Source organism: Salminus brasiliensis, chromosome 21 (genome assembly GCF_030463535.1).
Source record: "Salminus brasiliensis chromosome 21, fSalBra1.hap2, whole genome shotgun sequence".
In the NCBI taxonomy this organism is placed as follows: domain Eukaryota; kingdom Metazoa; phylum Chordata; class Actinopteri; order Characiformes; family Bryconidae; genus Salminus; species Salminus brasiliensis.
This window is the reverse complement of record NC_132898.1, coordinates 22,582,133-22,600,865: the sequence shown is the minus strand read 5'-3', so window position 1 is coordinate 22,600,865 and position 18,733 is coordinate 22,582,133. Positions and strand designations below refer to the sequence as shown.

The 18,733-nt window shown below is 41.8% G+C and overlaps 1 protein-coding gene across 2 annotated transcripts; it reads left to right on the top strand.

Moving 5' to 3' along the window:
* On the top strand, positions 1-18,479 carry usp49 (ubiquitin specific peptidase 49). 2 transcript variants are annotated; one of them, XM_072666347.1, is made up of 8 exons: positions 1-80; positions 1,691-1,774; positions 2,373-3,049; positions 3,155-3,971; positions 6,965-7,163; positions 7,501-7,609; positions 7,948-8,153; positions 16,994-18,479. In XM_072666347.1, exons 3-8 carry the CDS (start codon positions 2,439-2,441, stop codon positions 17,050-17,052), a joined length of 2,001 nt encoding a protein of 666 aa, XP_072522448.1. In that variant the 5' UTR covers positions 1-80; positions 1,691-1,774; positions 2,373-2,438; the 3' UTR covers positions 17,053-18,479. The 2 variants fall into 2 exon arrangements, with proteins under 2 accessions (XP_072522448.1, XP_072522447.1); XM_072666346.1 differs by lacking the exon at positions 16,994-18,479 and adding an exon at positions 13,058-14,380.
* Positions 18,480-18,733: the final 254 nt, after the last annotated feature.

Below are 18,733 nucleotides of genomic sequence, written 5' to 3'. Positions count from 1 at the left end.
GGCGTGTTCATGGACCGGCTGGATAAGTTTAATGTAGTGAGTGTTGCCACTGTGTGAGAGAGGGGCTCTTTGTTCTGCTGGTGAGTAACTGAGCAGCGTTAGCTTTAGCTCTTAGCTCAAACTGACCGGTTCTGCTCATCAACTTCTGCATCTCTGCACAAACCGCCCCGCTTAATCAACACATTTAGGTCGTCGATTTGTCGTAAACCCCTGTGAGACATTTTCTGAAGTATCCTTATGCTCTGAAAAGAGCGTAGAGCTCTATATTCCTGCCTGTTTTGTGCAATCGCCGCCGCTCAGGAGTCCAAAAGTGCAGCGCTCTCTAAATTGGAGTCGACGAGTTGGAGCGGTGTCTGGTAGCGTCGAATATCTCCTCGATTTTATTGTTATTCTGTCTTTACGGGGATTTTTTTTTAAAGTAGGGATTAATTAATCAACCCATGTATAGCACCACATGTAGCTGTGTGTACAAACTGCTGTGTGTTGTCTTTCTGTTAGATGAACACAGGTACCCAAACCCAGGTTCTCCACTGGGTAGAACCCAACAGCGCTTCAGATGGGATCATTTTTAGAGAAAATAGATCTAATATGTTACCACTGATCAGTGTTTAAAGTTAGGGTTCTTCTCCGTCTATTTCTAGACGAACACATGGAACCAACCCTAGGTTCGCCAGTATAGGGAACCCGAGCAGTGCTTTCTGATGGGACCGTTGTAGAAATTATAGATCTAATATTTTAAACTATGATCAGTTTTCAAACTCCAGGCGCTTCTCTGTCTATTAAATAGACACGATGAACCAAACACAGCTTATCCGCTGAAAATAACCCAAGCAGTGCTTTCCAAAGGGATCATTTGAAAGAAAACGGATCTAATATAAAAACAGGGTCTGGTTTTGAGACTCGAGACTCACAGTCTGCTTATCAGGAATATATGCTATAAAACAGACCCCGCATTTAAGCACAAAGTGGGGGAAATCGTTAAATATCTGAATGGAATATTTTGGACTGAGTCGTGGAGAACGGGTGCTGTTGCCGTTAGCCGGCTTGGCTAGTTAGCTGCTGATTGTGTGCATTGTCTCCTAGTCACAGAAGAAACACCGGCAAAACTGTTTCACCACAAAACACTGAATGAACCAGGCTTTAGACTGAAATGTGGCAGTGCTAGTGATGCTCATACAGCCTGTCATCAAATTGAAAATCGCACCGAAGAAGCCAGAAGCAAACCCAGCTGTAAAAAAAACATGGCTAACTGCGCTAGCCACAAGTAGTCTGCAATGCTAGCTGCAGAGCTAATCCAATTTGCATGATTAACGATGACTGTGGAGCTCCTAGCCGAGATGGTAGGAGAAGGTGATGGTTAATGTCACCCAAAATCCTTATTAAATGTGTTTTAATGGTGTTACTACGAGTGCACGGGCTTTGGTTTCTGAGTTTCTGAATGAACTGAAGCTCTGACAGAGTGGAGAGGAGCCAGATTAGTTGACTGGGCTTCTTCTCAAACAAGTCCTGAAGCTCTTTGTCTGGCTTCAGCTCAACTTTCTCCACTCTGACATGCGCCAGATGTCTGCTTTCTCTGTTTGCCGTCTCTCAGTTTGATTGTGAGGCTGTTGATGAAGACTGTGTTGATGATGGACCACCTTAACACATTTTTTTTTCTACCTCTGTTTGGGCCTATGTTGTTGACCTGAAGTGAAGTGGATCAAGAGGTTCTTTCCTTCTAAGGCTGTGATGCTTGACGCACACCGGATTAAGCATTTATGAGTCTGCTTTCAGAGTAAGTCTTCCAAACTAGCCAGTATGCCATCCTTACTCTGGTGTATGTTTGTGTTCTCACTGTAATAATCATAGTTGGTGCCCTGAATGAAACAGTGGTGTTAGGATTAAGCAGGAGTTCTCATTTGAACTGACGTTTCTACATGAAGACGCCTTCCGTACAAGTGTGTTTTGTAGGTGTAGGGTTACAGATGGAAGATCATCTGTTGCAGCCCAATTTGTCAGTTCCCCGTTGACTCATTCATCAGTCTAAAGGGACCATGCACCTACAGTGGAGTGTAGTTTTGAGTTGGTTTCTGGTTATTATTATTGATCTTAATGGCAAGAGATTTTTGAGACCAATGCTAGGTTGAGCGTGGGTTCGACACCTAAAAGCCTGAACAAGAACAGCTTTGTAGTCAGAAACTGGCAACACAAACTGTATCAATAGATGAGTCTCTTACTGAACGCCAATGCCAAGGTGGAGCTACAGGACATAGGTTTCTGATAAAGTGGCCAGTAAGCATACAAAGCATGTAAAAACTTCCAGCCTGACTAGCATTATTACCCAGAATTTCTCACCTTGCCTCTGTTTTCTAATTGCGATTTGTGTCTCTCAGGACCAGGGTTGTCATGGCACAGTGGTGTGGCTCCTGACTCCAAGAGCACATGTGCGTTGGGAAGAGATGGACCGCTGTAAGCATGTGGTTCGTCTCCGTCTGGGCCACGACCACTCCATCCTGAACCCTCAGAAATGGCGCTGCGTTGACTGTGACACCACAGAGTCCGTGTGGGCCTGCCTCAAGTGCTCCCATGTGGCCTGCGGACGCTACATAGAGGAGCACTCTCTCCGGCATTTCCAGGAGACCCAGCACCCTCTGGCCATGGAGGTACGGGAGCTGGATGTCTTTTGCTTTGCCTGCGGCGACTACGTCCTGAACGATAATGCTGAGGGTGACCTGAAGCTCCTGCGGGGTGCTCTGTCCACTGTTCGGAGTCCTGGGCAGAGGTCCCTGCGCTCATCGTCGTTCGGAGGAGAGTCTTCGTCTAGTTTTTCTTTATCTTCTTCTCTCCGGAGTGGAAGCGAAGGGTTCGGACCCCAGCCATCCATGCAGGCAGCTCTGCGGCACAGGCGGCGGACTATGCTAGCTGTCACTTTCTGGCGGTGGAGGAACCGGCAGCTGGAGGAGCAAAGGAAACGCGATGAAAAGGTGGAGCAGGAGCGGGAGGAGCTGAGGAGGCAGCGCAGGGAGGTGAAGAAAAGGCTGATGGAAGAGCAGGCCAGTGTACCACCCAGGTATACCAAGATACAGTCAAAAATGATGTTAACATGGTGTTGATTTTTTTGCTACGCTCCACTTTTTTCAGTCAGACTATTAATTTATCTCTCTGTCCATTCTAGGAAAAGCGCCCGGTTGCTGACCCAAGCTCCACGTCCTACCCTCGCCTTGATCCCACGCAAGTTCCGTGATCCGCCCGAGAGACCTCCGCCCCCACCGCTGAAACAGCAGCCCCTCCAGCCCCTGTCCAACAAACCTCTCTCCAACAAGCCCAGCAAACCGCTTCGTAACCACAGCAACACAGGAAAACCTCGCAAGTGCTATGTCTCCTCGTCTCAGGTGCGTCGCAGGCGGCTGGCGCCAGGTGTCACAGGGCTACGTAACCTTGGCAACACCTGCTACATGAACTCCATCCTGCAGGTGCTCAGCCACTTGCAGAAGTTCAGGGAGTGCTTCCTCACACTGGATCTGTGTGAGACCGAGGAGCTACTGGCCAAGACCAACCACCCTCAGGGTGTACGTGATGTGTCTGCGGGCATGATAGGCAGCGCCGGTGCCCTTAGCGCCCTAGGGAAGCAGCAGAACAATGGGCCAGCAGAACTGGTGCAGCCCAAAGAGCCGCGGTGCTCCTCCCGCCAGCAGGTGTCGCTGTGCCACGAGCTGCACACGCTGTTCAGGGTGATGTGGTCGGGCCGTTGGACACTGGTGTCGCCCTTTGCCATGCTGCACTCCGTCTGGAACCTGATCCCTGCCTTCCGCGGCTATGACCAGCAGGATGCCCAAGAGTTCCTGTGCGAGTTGCTGGATAAAGTCCAGCAGGAACTGGAGTCGGACGGCAACCGCAAACGCCGCATCGTCATCCCAATCACGCAGAGAAAGCTGTCCAAACAGGTGCTCAAGGTGCTCAACACCATCTTCCATGGGCAGCTGCTGAGCCAGGTGAGGCGCTTGTTTCGATGCCAGCTATTTTGTTCTAGCTAATGACAGCAGCTATATCACCATTAGCTCTACCATATTGTTCGTAACTAATGTTCTCCAAGGTCTGAAAAAGATCTCCAGAATGCGAGTAGCAAAGCTTCCCCCTCGGTTCTCCAATTTTTTTCACCAGGAGTCTAAATAAACAAGAGAAAGGATATACAAGCTAGAATAATGTAGGGCCTAGAAAAGAGCCTTGGGGGACACCACAAGATGCTGCTTTTAGCTTGAATGCTGTATTTTGCATGCTAATCTTGTTTTTACTGTACTGGACTGTAGTCCATGTCTCCTTTCCTTCTTTTATTGACATATAATATTCCAGAGAATTCCCAAATCAATAGCAATATCCAAAAACTTTGTTTTGCGGGAAACTGCTGCAGATATGGTTATATATTAATTTTAAAGGAATGTAATGTTTGGTGGATGTTTGTTTTTTATGACTGAACTGAATATTTTATTGATTTTCGTTTTGTCACGTCATACAACAGCATATCCACTAATATTATTACGACTTAGTAAATCCTTACTCTTAACACTTTGACAGTTCTGTTGTCAGTGTAATTTACACAACTGCAAAACTCACATTTTTACAAAGCCTGGCAATAACCATGGAAACGTTAGTAGAAGAGTAAATACAAACAGACATGTGTAATGCATAACGTTTACACTGTCTCATACATGTTTATTACTCATCTGTATTTGTATACGCTCAGGAGAGGTAAAGGTAACGAGAAATAAGTAATAAGCAGTTAGAATGCATAAATACATAAATAATAAATACATAAATAAAAATAGGATATGGTCTGTAAATACCTTTTTACCCCTTTTACTCCTATAATCATCTTATCTTGCACCAGTGTTTATGATAGTTTCTTATATTCTGCCACTTTTCTCAGCTTCGCCACACACTCTTAAGAGGAAGGTGCTCCTGCCCTTCTCCATCCCCTCTAGATAGCCTGCCTACTAATCACTAAACTGATGAAGCCAATTGTGTTGAAGTAAACCCAAAAGGGGAAGCCATCTTCTGTCTTTCGAAACGGTGTCTCTGGAGGTGCTCTGTGTTTGGTTTGTTTGTGGGTCTATTTAGCGGGTCTATGGTAGTGCTGGGCAGTATGACCTCAAATCAATATCATGATTAATTGAACATTTTATCTTGATTAATTACGGTTAATGAACATAAGCTGCTCAAGTTGTCGCAGAATGGACTGGACGGGGTAGAGTAACGTGACTACACACATGGTAGTAGGACATTACTAACAGAACTTTAAAAAAAAAAAAAAAAGAGAGTAATTGACATGGGCTTTTTGATTATTTGCCCCGAACCTAGTCTGATGTCTTTTAAAGTCAAGAGATGATGGTGATCTGAGTGACCTACACTGCTAAAAGCATGTTTACTCAAAGAGCAGTGAGTAGTATAGTGAACCAGCAGCAGATTCAGACCTGAGAAACTGTAGCCTGAAGCAGAGGCTGTTAACCCAGAACCCTGAGGTAGAGCAGAGAAGGAAGGCTGTGTTAAACGGGTGCTGCAGGTACAGAGTGAGTCACTTGAATTTTAACTGAGTTTAAAGAGTTGAAATCGTTTCACAGATGAGTGTTGGTGTGGGATAATGAGCACTGAAAGTGCTTGTGGTCGTATTGAAGTGTGAGGACTACCTGTCTGACAGTACTGTGGTGCTTAGTGAAACAGAAGCAGAAACAGGTCCTGTGTTTTCTGCAGACTCTTAACACTGCTGCACAGAAAGCTGTGGGTTTTCTGTCTGTGCTGCAGCCATGTAGATTTTGCTGGGTTAGGGTTAGGGTTTTAATCCAGTATGAACCTGCAGTGTGTGCAGATTTTACAGTCTGGCTGTAAAAGCCTAGTATGAATCTGCAGTGTGTAGCTTTTGCATTCAGACAGTGATAATTGTTGAGCAATTTTAAGTGTGTGTGTGTGTGTGTGTGTGTGGTTTTTACAGTCTGCCAGTAATAACTGTGAAGTATGTTTAATCCAGTATGAATCTCTAATGTGCTTTGTTTTAAGGTGTTGCAGTCTGAGTGATTTTAATCCGGTATGAATCTGCAGTGTGTGTAATTTTGCAATTTGTCAGTACTAACTATGGAGTGATTACATTCTACATACGGATTCATACTGGATCACTCCTCATATATTACTGCCGGACTGTAAAAACTACACACACACTGCAGATTCATACAGGAATAGAATCACTCTACAGTCAACCTTCAAAAACTATGCACTCTTTAGATTGTATAAAAATTAAACACACATACCTGATTCAAATCAGACCATAAGACTGTAAAAACTTCACACGCAGTGCAGACTGATACAGGATTAAACTCTCTCTATAGTACTGTCAACTGTCTGCAGAGTGTGTAGGTTTTGGAGTTTGACAGTACTAACTATGGACACATTTTAATTTTTTTTTGGCAAAAAAAAAACTGTGGAGTTCTTTTAATCCAGTATGAATCTCTACTGTGCATTATTCCACATTCTGTCAGTAATATCTGTGGACTGATTTTAGTCCAGTATAAATCCTCATGTAGTAAGGATGTTAATGACTTCACTGTCACTGCTGGTCTTCCATATAAGGAGAACCGAGAAGGGAGGAGCTGCTAGCTTCTCTTTGGTCTCGCAGACTTTTATTTATTTTAGAATAAAAGTCCTGAGCCCAGACGACACTGTGCCGAGGTCCAGCACCATTGCTTTAGTGACAAATAGACAGCAATTTGGTTCCTTTATATCTGTTTTCTGTACATCTGTGTGGACTGATTCTATTCCAGTATAAATGTCATTATTTCTGAATATGTCCATCAAAAAGCAATGCCTCCTCAATCTGCCTTCTGGGAATTTTGGGGGAATAAGACTCTGAACAAATCAGGTCTTGCGAGTTACATTGCATACAGCTCCAGGAGTGTGTATTTGTTGATTGTGTGTGATGTATGCTTCCTGTCCTCTCCAGGTAACGTGTCTGTCCTGTAAGCACAAGTCGAACACAGTGGAGCCGTTTTGGGATTTGTCTCTGGAGTTCCCGGAGCGCTACCACAGCCTGGAGAAAGCGAGCGCCTGCCAGCGGAGCTGCACCCTCACAGAGATGCTTGCGAAGTTCACAGAGACCGAGGCACTGGAAGGCTGCATCTATGCCTGCAACTTTTGCAACCGTGAGAGCACATACATGCACCATGCCAGCTTCTAAACCTTGTACAGTAGTAAGTATATGAGGGCATTGGTGGCTCAGTGGTTAGAGCCAGGAGTTATTTATTATAGGGCTGTTGATTTAAACATCCACTGAGCTGCCGCTGTTGGACTCCTGAGTAAGACCCTTAACCCTCTCTGCTGCTGCTGTTTTGGTGAATCCTCTAATCTAAACCTACATCATTCAATAATTTCTTTATTTTGATTAATTTGTTTATGGTTCAACAAAACAATATAAAAATAGTCTTAGTTCTTGTTTTGCTGTTTATTGACTAATTTGGGGTGTGTGTCCGTGTGTCTTAGGAAAGAGGCGTAAGTCGTCCCACAAGCCGCTGGCACTGTCCGAGGCATGCAAACAGCTGCTGATCTACCGTTTACCTCAGGTGCTGCGGCTTCACCTCAAACGCTTCCGGTACGTTCCACAGCCTCCTCATGGGCCACTTGGCAAAGTAAACAAGTAAAGGATGGTCGCTGATCACAGATTCAGTCGATCAGCTGAGATGCGTTCGGTATCTGACGTGTGCTTCTTTTGTTTACAGTAGGAGATGGTAAGCTAACGTTTCTAACAAACACTGGACTTAGACTGTCGCCAAGCTCATCTCTGTAAAAACAGTAGTTTGAATTCTACATGTGCAGTAGTTGTTGCATGCCTATTTAAGTGTGTGTGTGTGTGTGTGTGTGTGTGTGTGTGTGTGTGTGTGTGTGTGTGTGTGTGTGTGTGTGTGTGTGCGCGCGTGTGTGCGTGTGTAGCTGGTCGGGCCGGAACCACAGGGAGAAGATTGGAGTCCATGTGGCGTTTGATCAGGTTCTGAACATGGAGCCATACTGCTGTTCAGACTCGCATGCTGCTCTGCAGCGGCAGGCCTACACCTACGACCTCTCCGCTGTGGTAATGCATCATGGGAAAGGCTTCGGCTCAGGACACTACACCGCCTACTGCTACAACACGGAGGGAGGTGAGTGTCTGTACATACACACACAGGAGAAATTCAGCACAGATGAAATGCTTTTTTTCTATAGGCTTGAGGATTCAATTCGTTACATCATCTTAGTGTTTAGCTGCACTCATTGAGCACTTCATCAGATACACAATATATACTACACAGAAATGTGCTAAACACACAAAACTAGATATACAGAGCTAATTTTACAGTTCTGAAAATATTCATATGTATATATGGTAATTTTTGGTTTGTGTGGTTGTGGTGTGGCGCAACAGATAACACCACTACCTGCCACTGAGCTATCACACCTTGTGGGAGACTGGGCCAGACATTACATTGGCCCAATTCTGTAATAGGAGTAACCTTGTAAGTCGCTCTGGATAAGAGCGTCAGCTAAATGCCGTAAATGTAAATGGTAATTACACACGTGGACAAAATTGTTGGTACCCCTCGGTCAATGAAAGAAAAACCCACAATGGTCACAGAAATAACTTAAAATCTGAAGTAATAATAAATAAAAGTTATATGAAAATGAACAAATGAAAATCTGACTTTGATTTTGAACCATGCTTCAACAGAATTATTTTAAAAAGTAAACTCTTTAAACAGGCCTGGACAAAATGATGGTACCCCTGAAAATAATGTGACCAAAGAGACATGTTAAATCAAGGTGTGTCCACAATTCTCATCACAGGTGTCTACAATCTTGTAATCAGTCAGTGGGCCTATATATAGGGCTACAGGTAGTCACCGTGTTGTTTGGTGACATGGTGTGTACGACACTCAACGTGGACCAGAGGAAGCAAAGGAAAGAGTTGTCTCAGGAGATTAGAAAGAAAATTAGACAAACGTGAAAATTATAGACAAATAAGACCATCTCCAAGCAGCTTGATGTTCCTGTGACTACAGTTGCACATATTATTCAGAAATTTAAGATCCATGGGACTGTAGCCAACCTCCCTGGACGTGGCTGCAGTAGGAACATTGATGACAAATCAAAGAGATGGATAATACGGATGATAACAAAAGAGCCCAGAAAAACTTCTAAAGAGATTAAAGGTGAACTTCAAGCTCAAGGAACATTAGTGTCAGATCGCACCATCCGTCGTTGTTTGAGCCAAAGTGGACTTCATGGGAGACGACCAATAGAGGACACTATTGTTGAAAACAAATCCTAAAAAGCCAGACTGGAATTTGCCAAACTACATGTTGACAAGCCCCAAAGCTTCTGGGAGAATGTCCTTTGGACAGATGGGTGTCTTGAATCTGTGCAGGGTACAATGAAATCTCAAGACTATCAAGTGATTCTAGAGAGAAATGTGCTGCCCAGTGTCAGAAAGCCTGGTCTCAGTCGCAGGTCATGGGTCTTGCAACAGGATAATGACCCAAAACACACAGCCATTCTAGGGTGTTTTTAGCTAAGAAGAAAACATTGGACTATTCTGAAGTGGCCTTCTATGAGCCCTGACATAAATCCTTTTGAGCATCTTTGAAAGGAGCTGAAACATGCCGTCTGGAAAAGGCACCCTTCAAACCTGAGACAACTGGAGCAGTGTGCTCATGAGGAGTGGGCCAAAATACCTGCTGAGAGGTGCAGAAGTCTCATTGACCGTTACAGGAATCGTTTGATTGCAGTGATTGCCTCAAATGGTTGTGCAACAAAATATTAAGTTAAGGGTACCATCATTTCTGTCCAGGCCTGTTTCATGAGTTAATTTTTTAAAATAATTCTGTTGAAGCATGGTTGAAAAGCAATGTCTGACTTTCATTGGTAATTTTTATAGAATTTTTATTTATTATTACTTTTGTCAGATTCACATTATTTATGTGACCATTGTGAGTTTTTCTTACATTAACTGAGTGGTACCAACACTTTTGTCCATGTGTGTATGCAGAAATATAGTAAATATACAGAAATTGTCTGTATGAACAAAAGATCAAATCCTGGTCACGCTGCTAGCCATTGGCATCTGAGGCCCTGAGAAAGCACAATTTCAGGGTGGGTAGATGTCCATTTTTAGGTTTCTCTATCATTCGAACCCTATAGCTGCTCTGTACACTGTGTGAATAATTCTGGGTGAACATGCTCTAAATCACTTGGAATGAACTCCAATTTTAAATTAACTTCCATTTTACATTTTTGCCCTCTCCTGTAAAGTCGCCATCTTGGAAATAAATGTTTTTCATTGGACAGTGACAATATACTGAAATATGCAGAACTAAACTAAGTCCTAATTATACAGAAAATATTCACATATATAGAATTATAGCAAATATACCGACCAATGACAAATACACAGAACTAAATATACAGCAATATACATGTATAAATAAAAATATAACTAATATAAAAATTATACAGAAATATGGTAAATATACAGAAACAAGGGGCCCTGTGTATGGATGTCTATGCTGTGTATTATTACACTGGTATATTAAACAAAAAGGTCATCAGAGAGAGAAAAAAGGTGTATATGGTCAGTGGTCGTCTTATGGTGGCCTTTTTTGCTCTGATGAATGGTGTTGAGTGGGTCTTATAAACTGTAGTAGCAGATAAGCTGCATTATCAACAAATGAATGATGATGCTGCCTCATTCTGACCATATGCTGCTCTTGCCCAATTTAGAACATGCCGTATATGCAGCCCATAAATAGCAGATGAGCCTTTAAAAAAAAAAAAAAAAAAGTAAACAAATGCTTCCAGTTGAAGAAGCATGAGCCTAGATAGGGGCACGGTGAAACGGCGAGTTGGAAGTGGAGTAGCTGAGTGCAGGCAGTGTGGGTGGGGATGTGTTCGATGCTGTGTGATAACTGCTACAGTTGCTACAGGCTGTTTTTGTCATTTGGTCAGAGACAAACAGAAACAGCACTGAACACAAACTCGTCTTTATGCTACTGTATATTCTGCAGTGTTTTACAGGAATACTCCAACATTTCTCCACTTCAGCGCTGTGACGTGTAGTGGGCGGTCCATTACCAGACAGTCATTTCAGTGTTTTCTTGAACTTAGAAACTCAAAACACACTTTCAGTAGAAGCCAGATGCTAAATTCCATCAGTAATCATTAAAGCAAAAACCTATATTGGTTTATTGCAACGTAATGTTAAATTAATGTTGTAAAGCAGGGATGTCCCGATCGTTTTAGTTTTTTGTCCCCCGATCTTCTGGATCCTAGCTTTTACAAACTAGCTGAAGATATTTTCTAGTGTTGCACCGATACTGATACGCTTACTGGCACTCACTCACACACTCTCTCACACACACACACACACACACACACACACACACACACACACACACACACACGGTATCGGCAATAGTGAGCACTGATACCATGAAGCTTACTGACGGCCTACTTTTTTCTTACATTTTTACTTGTAAGAAACCACACGTTTAAACAACCAGTAAAAGCCGACCATTAATAGTTATTACTAATAAATACATGTAATATAACATTTACAATATTTTCAAATCTGCAGTTTACTCAACCAGTAAACGCTTTTCTTTTAAGCTTATATCTTATTTAGGATAAAATATTAAGTATGACCTATAAAAAGTGGGACACTATAAATATTAGGTTTTTAGCCATCTATCAAGTATAAGATTTAAGATATTTAAGAGTTGGTATCGGTATTTGTACTCTATCAGCAGATGCTTGAAAATCTGGTGTTGGTATCAGAAAGGGAGTGGGGGGGGTCTTGGATCTATAGCCCACTCACTAAGATCCACCGAGTATCAGACAGCCCAATGAAGCTGCTGTTGACTAGCTTTAGAGCTACAGACATGTGTTGACGGAAAAAACTTGTGTCTGAAAGCGAATTTGAGCGACTGGTGTTGGGAGTAACACAAAGTCACAGTAAGTTAGCTAGTACACTAAACACCACAGAACAGACAGTGTTCCAGCTAACGCAAATCACATGTTTGCAGGGTAAAGCCTCATCTCTGGGAGCACAAAGCCCAGTGAATGGGCTTAGGAGTGTTGCTGACCGTTTTCAGGCACATTGAGTATATTGGTTCATCCAGGCTTGCTCACATTTCCCTTTCACTCAAACGAAGCATGCCTCTACACTTGCGACTATGGTGGGCTTTGTTTGCACATGCGGGAATGATCTTATTTGGCCATATATTACACAGAACAGAAATTTTACACATCAGACACATCAACGTTTTAATGTTCCAGTGTTTAGTGTATAAATTAGCCTTTGTTCTAAACTAGCCTTAGTTCTCTATTAACAATTGCTAATTTAAAATGATCTGTAATTATCGATATCGACTTAAATTAGACATTTTTACAGTACTCTTCATATGATCTACAGTAATTTCTTGGATGAATAATGTGTACTAAACATGTTGAAATTCACTGAAAATTATTTATTCATAAGGACATATCTTATTCTTTCTATGTTCCATTTATTAGAGCATTCAGCATTATAAACACGCTCCTTTCATTACATTATAACTAAAACTCGAAACCGAACGTGAGGTGGTGTGAGGTAGGGGGGGGTAGCAAAACTCAGTTGAACAACCGCACCACCAGAGCAATTAATCCCTCTCCTCTAGCTCCACTGCCGTGCAGTGAAGCGAACTATGAGCTTTTGTGTTGACCACTAGCTTCTGTGGTAAACATTAACTTGCACTCTAACTCCAAGCTAATGTCCTAGCCTTAAGCTAACGTACTAATACCCTGAGCAACCATAATTTACTCCGGTCTTAAATGTATTGATTCACTGAATTCCGCATCTGTCCATTGACTAGTGAGTTTAGTGTATGTTTTGCTCTTATCCAAGTTTAGCAAATCATGTTGAAATGAAGGTCTGTGGTAATTGACTATACTCTACAGATACAGCAGATAGATCATTGGATTATGAACATTTGACATGCGCCTTAATTTGTTGATTTATTGTGTGTATTTGCAGGTTTCTGGGTCCACTGTAACGACTCGGAGATGAACGTTTGTAGCGTGGAGGAGGTTTGCAGTACTCAGGCTTATATCCTGTTCTACACACAGCGATCATCATAAGAGACTATCTGACGCACACACGTGTTTAGGCCCCCGGCCTGGCAAGCCCCCACACACACATGAACACACTTGTGTGTTTAGGACAGGTATGACTACCCAAACACAGGCGTGCTTAGGCTGGACCTAACAACCCAAACGTGGTGTGTGTTTAGAACTTGGCTGTGTAATACACGTGTCAGTCAGGATTCTGTATGGAGCACACGTAATACTGACGCACGCTTAGGACAGGTCTGATTAGCCAACACAGGTGTGTCTAGGTCAGGTGTGTTTCTCTACTGAGGTATTTTTTAATCAAAGCCTAGTTGAACATTTAGGCTGGGCTTATCACTCAGATCCACAACTGTAGGGCTGTCCCGATTGATAATATTAGTAATCAAGTAACTAAAAAAGGTTGAACATGGAACATTAGACTTTTGACACAGTTTGTGTTTTTTAAATATATATGTAATATACATTAATTATAATCTACCTGTTGCGGTCACCTAAAAACCTCAGGGCCCGGATTCTCAAAAGTTTTCTTAAAGAAACATTTAAAGAATCTTGAAATAAAAACTAAGGAGTTCATAAGAAAAAGACACAGTTTGCTTCTGTAGTTTATAACAAACCCTTATATTCAGAATTTGGTATCGGTATTTGTACTCTATCAGCAGATGCTTGAAAATCTGGTGTTGGTATCAGAAAGGGAGTGGGGGGGATCTTGGATCTATAGCCCACTCACTAAGATCCACCGAGTATCAGACAGCCCAATGAAGCTGCTGTTGACTAGCTTTAGAGCTACAGACATGTGTTGACGGAAAAAACTTGTGTCTGAAAGCGAATTTGAGCGACTGGTGTTGGGAGTAACACAAAGTCACAGTAAGTTAGCTAGTACACTAAACACCACAGAACAGACAGTGTTCCAGCTAACGCAAATCACATGTTTGCAGCGTAAAGCCTCATCTCTGGGAGCACAAAGCCGAGTGAATGGGCTTAGGAGTGTTGCTGACCGTTTTCAGGCACATTGAGTATATTGGTTGGTTTGTAACAAACCCTTATATTCTGAATTTTACAGCTTATCTTAAACAGTGAGACAGTGTTCATTTTCCATTATTCGGTTAAAACTGTGAAAAATGGCGGAAAAAGCATTTCAAACCATTTCGGTAAGGAATATCTAGAAGTGATTGAGGAGGAAACGGCCAACAGGAGAATATTTCTTCTTGGGGAAATTCTTATTATATGGTTAAAGCATAAGAATTTTTTTTTTTTTTTTTTTTTTTTTTTTTTTTCCCCAAGAAAAGGTAAGCAAAATAGGTACTATTCAAAAACAATCATAATTCTTTCTTAAGTATGACATTAAGGAAATAAAAGCATGTCTAAGAAGAATTTCTTTTTCTTTTTAAGACACTTTTGTGAATCCAGCCCCAGATCACCAAAACAGCAAAACTTTACCTTTCAGTGAAAGTCAATATAAAGAAAAACTGCCCAAATCGTATTATGTCAAGTGAAAAACTGCAAAAAAATGGAGATACAAGGGTTTTAACACACACAGTTTGTCTAGTCCCTACAGAGAAGTATTGCCAATGGAATAGGACTTCCTGGAGCAAACCTCCCAGCATTGAGCTGTGGAACTGTGTTCGCTGAAATGATGGTGCTCCATCCAATACTTTTGGGATGAGTTGGAGGGGAGGTGGGGTGGTGATCATCCAACATCCTGACCTCACCAATTCTCTTGTCGCTGAGTGCAATCAAAAACTCACAGTAATGCCCCAAAATCTAGTAGGAAGCCTTCCATGGCTAGTAAAGACAGTTACTCCAACAAAAGCAGGATAAGCTCATTTTATATAAAATTCTTAATTTTGGAAGAAACAGTGAATGAGCAGGCATCTTGATGCTTTTGTCCAGATGTATGTGTGTGTATATAAGTAAACACTAAGTGGCCAAAATGCACAGAAATGTGGGCGTCTATTAGGCTATGTTACTTTTTGTAAAAGTATATACATTACTGTTATGCAAATTGTCAACTAATTAATGCAGATTCATATTTTTCTAATTGATTTATTGATTCTAATCCAAGTCATCGCGGCAGCCCTACACAGCTACACTCAGTCTGCCTACCTAAATCTGATCTCAGAGGTTTTTCTACACACCAAAATTCGACCTGTTCTAATCCATGTGAAGACACACTGCTACAATCATGCTCTCAGGCCTCACAGGGAGGAGCGAAAGAGTGATGGATAAAGAGAGGGAGGGGGAGAAAGAGAGGGGGAGAGATTTACTGACTGACACTCATTTCAACCAGGGCATTTTAGGACCAACCTCAGCACACTGGACCTAACCTGCAGGAAGACGTTCATACGTCATAAACACGTCACTCGCCGGTGGATGGAGCTGCTGTGGCTTCAGGGTGCTACGTAGAGTTACGTGTTTTATAGTGGGGTGTAAGGCTCTGACCTCACAGTGATTGACTTGTATATGGTCCGCCCCCAAATGCATTCTTTCATAGCTACTAGAAAACAAATCATATACAGCCCTGCAGAACACATTTATTTTTTTTTTTTTTTTAGTATTATAATTTTTTTTTTTGAGTTCCTCCACTGATCTGGTGGAGGTGTGTAGTGTAGTTTAAACCTGTCCTCCTGTAAAAACATCATATTGATGAGATGGCGACTGATAATCCACTTGAGTTGAAGAACGAGAGTAGCAACTCATAAAAACTACTTCTAAACTTCTAGAACCGCAGTGTAGCTTCTAAGTCCATCTAGCATCTCCCAGCACAGGAACTGGGGGACTCGCTGTTTGGATCAGGTCGCAGTTTTTGAGTCACATATTGGACACTTGTTGTTGTTGTTGTTTGTTTTGTTTTTTTATCAGCAAAAAAGAAAAAAGGCAGGTATGGGACAGTAATTTTAGCTTTCAGATTGAAAGCATTAGTGACCTTTATTTTAAATGTACTGTTACAAATGAATGAATTGACCGTGTCAAAATAAAAGTACCCAACACAAATTAACAAACAGGCTCCACCAAAATAAAAGTCTCTAGTAAAATAATTTGTTTATCTGTTGCACCACTACTATCAACTGAAACCCAAAAAAGGAAATCAGGAGATAAATGATAATGACTGAAATGGAAATGGTACAGTTCAGTAGAAGTGAAGGTGAAACACTCAGGAAACACAAATCCATCAGAATGTTACTGAAGAACATGGAAGAGAAGAGAGCAAGTTAATGAACATCTCTGCAGCGTTATGTAAGTTGTGTACAGTACAGTCTTTAATGCCACACCTTAGATGCCATAGAAGAACTACCTTTGGTTCCATAAGGAGCCAAAATAAAGAACCTTTATATCAGTGAAGTTGTTTTTTTTAATTATTATTATTATTCTTCACACTTCAAACATCTCTCTTTACTGCAGTCATGGTTCTTTGTGTAATTAAAAGTGGTTCTTCTGGAGCATTGCTCAAAAAACACTTAAAGCCTTTAAACCTTTATCTTTAAACATGTTGTTATTAATGAATGCATTTGTGGGCTGAGCATGAATGAGTCCATCTGATTCAGTTAAGATTCTAACGGTAGCGGTTCAACTCATCTTTAAATCTTATTTCTCCAAGATTTGATTCAGTTGATTTGGTTTGTTTTGTATAATTCATGAATGCATAAACGCCTCTGGAAGACTCCAATATAAAATGATTCTTACCATTTTGTACATTTCTAAATAGCCCCATTTTGCATACACACTTTTAATGAAGGTTATCATAATCGATCAAGTTCATTTGAATCAATACTGGCATTCCAAGCGTGATGCAGTTGAATCGGCACCTTCGATCAATTGTTTTTTACACCTCTGTTGGACGCAGTCAGCCTGAGAGCGGCGAGGACTGAAAGTAGCAGCTCAAACACTTTGCTGGAGAACTGATGGACTTTCTGACGCTGTATTGGAGGAAGAATCTGCTGGATCCGGAGTGGAAGAAACGTGCTCACGCCTTTAAAGACACGGGAGAGCAATATGCCATCTTTAACTTTACTACAGGAAAATCAGACACACTCCAAATCAGGAATTCCTCAGCTTTGTAATACGGTTACTTCTTTTTCTACTGAACTGATGTTTCTAATGTGGATAGTGAACTTGCTCTTCGTCAGGGAAGCTTTACTGTCCTGAGACTCAAAAAAGAAGAAAATAAAGTCGGGGGCGGGGTTAGGGTGGAAGCCTGTTTCTGTCGGCTATAGAAAAACCTATTGTTTTTTCTTCCTCTGTTTTAGACAGCAGTCTGTCAAACTTATGACTTACTAAGGATTTTCCAGGCAAATTATGTCTCGCATTGGTGGGAAAAAGGCTTTTGTCCACTGCAATGCATTTCTAGCGCACATATCCACAGAGATCCTTCAGAACATATTAAGCACTTTCATCAAATCAAATCAAACATTCATCCTCTGGAAATATTATTGCCGTACAGATGTTTCATTGCTAGGAACGGTTAAATAGTTTGTGCAGACGTCCTCCAATCAACTAATCCACTCCCAATAAGTCTTGGAAGGCCAATTACCCAATCCCTGTTCATGTGAACTGCCCCCATCACAAGCGATGCCTCCAAAACTAGGAGGGTGAAGACTAGCATGTCTCCTCCAACATGTGAAGCCAGTCACTGCTTGTTTTCAAATTTCCGCTGAGGCAGCATAGTTAGGTATCCACTATGCTCCGGGGAAAGCTTCCCAGCTCCGATACAACAGCTAACAGATGCCTCTACTGAACAACCTCACACCGGGAGTGATGTGGGGAGGAAGTGCTATCAACCAACCTCTAAGAGAGCAAGGCCAGTTGTGCTATCGGACTATAGTTGCTGACGGCAAGCAGCATGATCAGGCATTCAAGCCAAACTAACTACTGTTGTCAAAGTAATGATTTATTTCCTTGAATTTATTTTCTTCACTTCTGGATCAAAAAGTAATGTGAGGCAGTAATCATAAATCGTAAGGAAATGAGGAATTATGACGGCTGTAGTGATTTAGAGAAATAAAGTCATTATTTTGAGCCCAAAAAGTTCAAGTCAGACCGAAAGAGAGAAGCATGATTTTATTTGTTTTGTGTTGTTTTGTTTTTTGTTTTGTCTCCTTTCTGACCGAAACAGGCTTCCATAATAGGGCAGAAATCATTACATTAGTCATTAATGACCGGAACAATCTGCTGACGCTGAATGTCTTTCTTTAATGTGTGTGTCTGTGTGAGAGTGTGTGTGAAGATGAGTGACAGTAGGGGTCCTGAGGTGACCCCTAAACCCCCCACCTCATGACCTTTTGTTCTGTATTTGTGAGAGCACCTGTTACCAACTTTATTGATCACGTGAGTTTGGCCTGATGATGGTGAATAAATATGTACAACATGATTCTGAGTGTTTGTTTATTTAATCGTAAAAGAAACACACACACACACACACACACAAACAGTGATGTAAACCTCCACAGCACTGATGCTACGATTAGCTTTTGAAAGTCTTTAGTGTTATATAGATATCTGTTATAGGGGGCAGACATGGGCCCCTCATTAGTGTTCAGGTGCACTGTGTTAAACTTAGAGTGTAACAGCTGTCCCAGCATTTCTG

Bases quoted from the DNA above. Each gene is read 5' to 3' on its own strand.
- usp49 (XM_072666346.1), top strand. From the start codon at position 2,439: ATGGACCGCTGTAAGCATGTGGTTCGTCTCCGTCTGGGCCACGACCAC. The intron at 3,050-3,154 runs GTATACCAAGAT...TGTCCATTCTAG, and splicing joins CAGGCCAGTGTACCACCCAG to GAAAAGCGCCCGGTTGCTGA. The intron at 8,154-13,057 runs GTGAGTGTCTGT...GTGTATTTGCAG, and splicing joins CTGCTACAACACGGAGGGAG to GTTTCTGGGTCCACTGTAAC.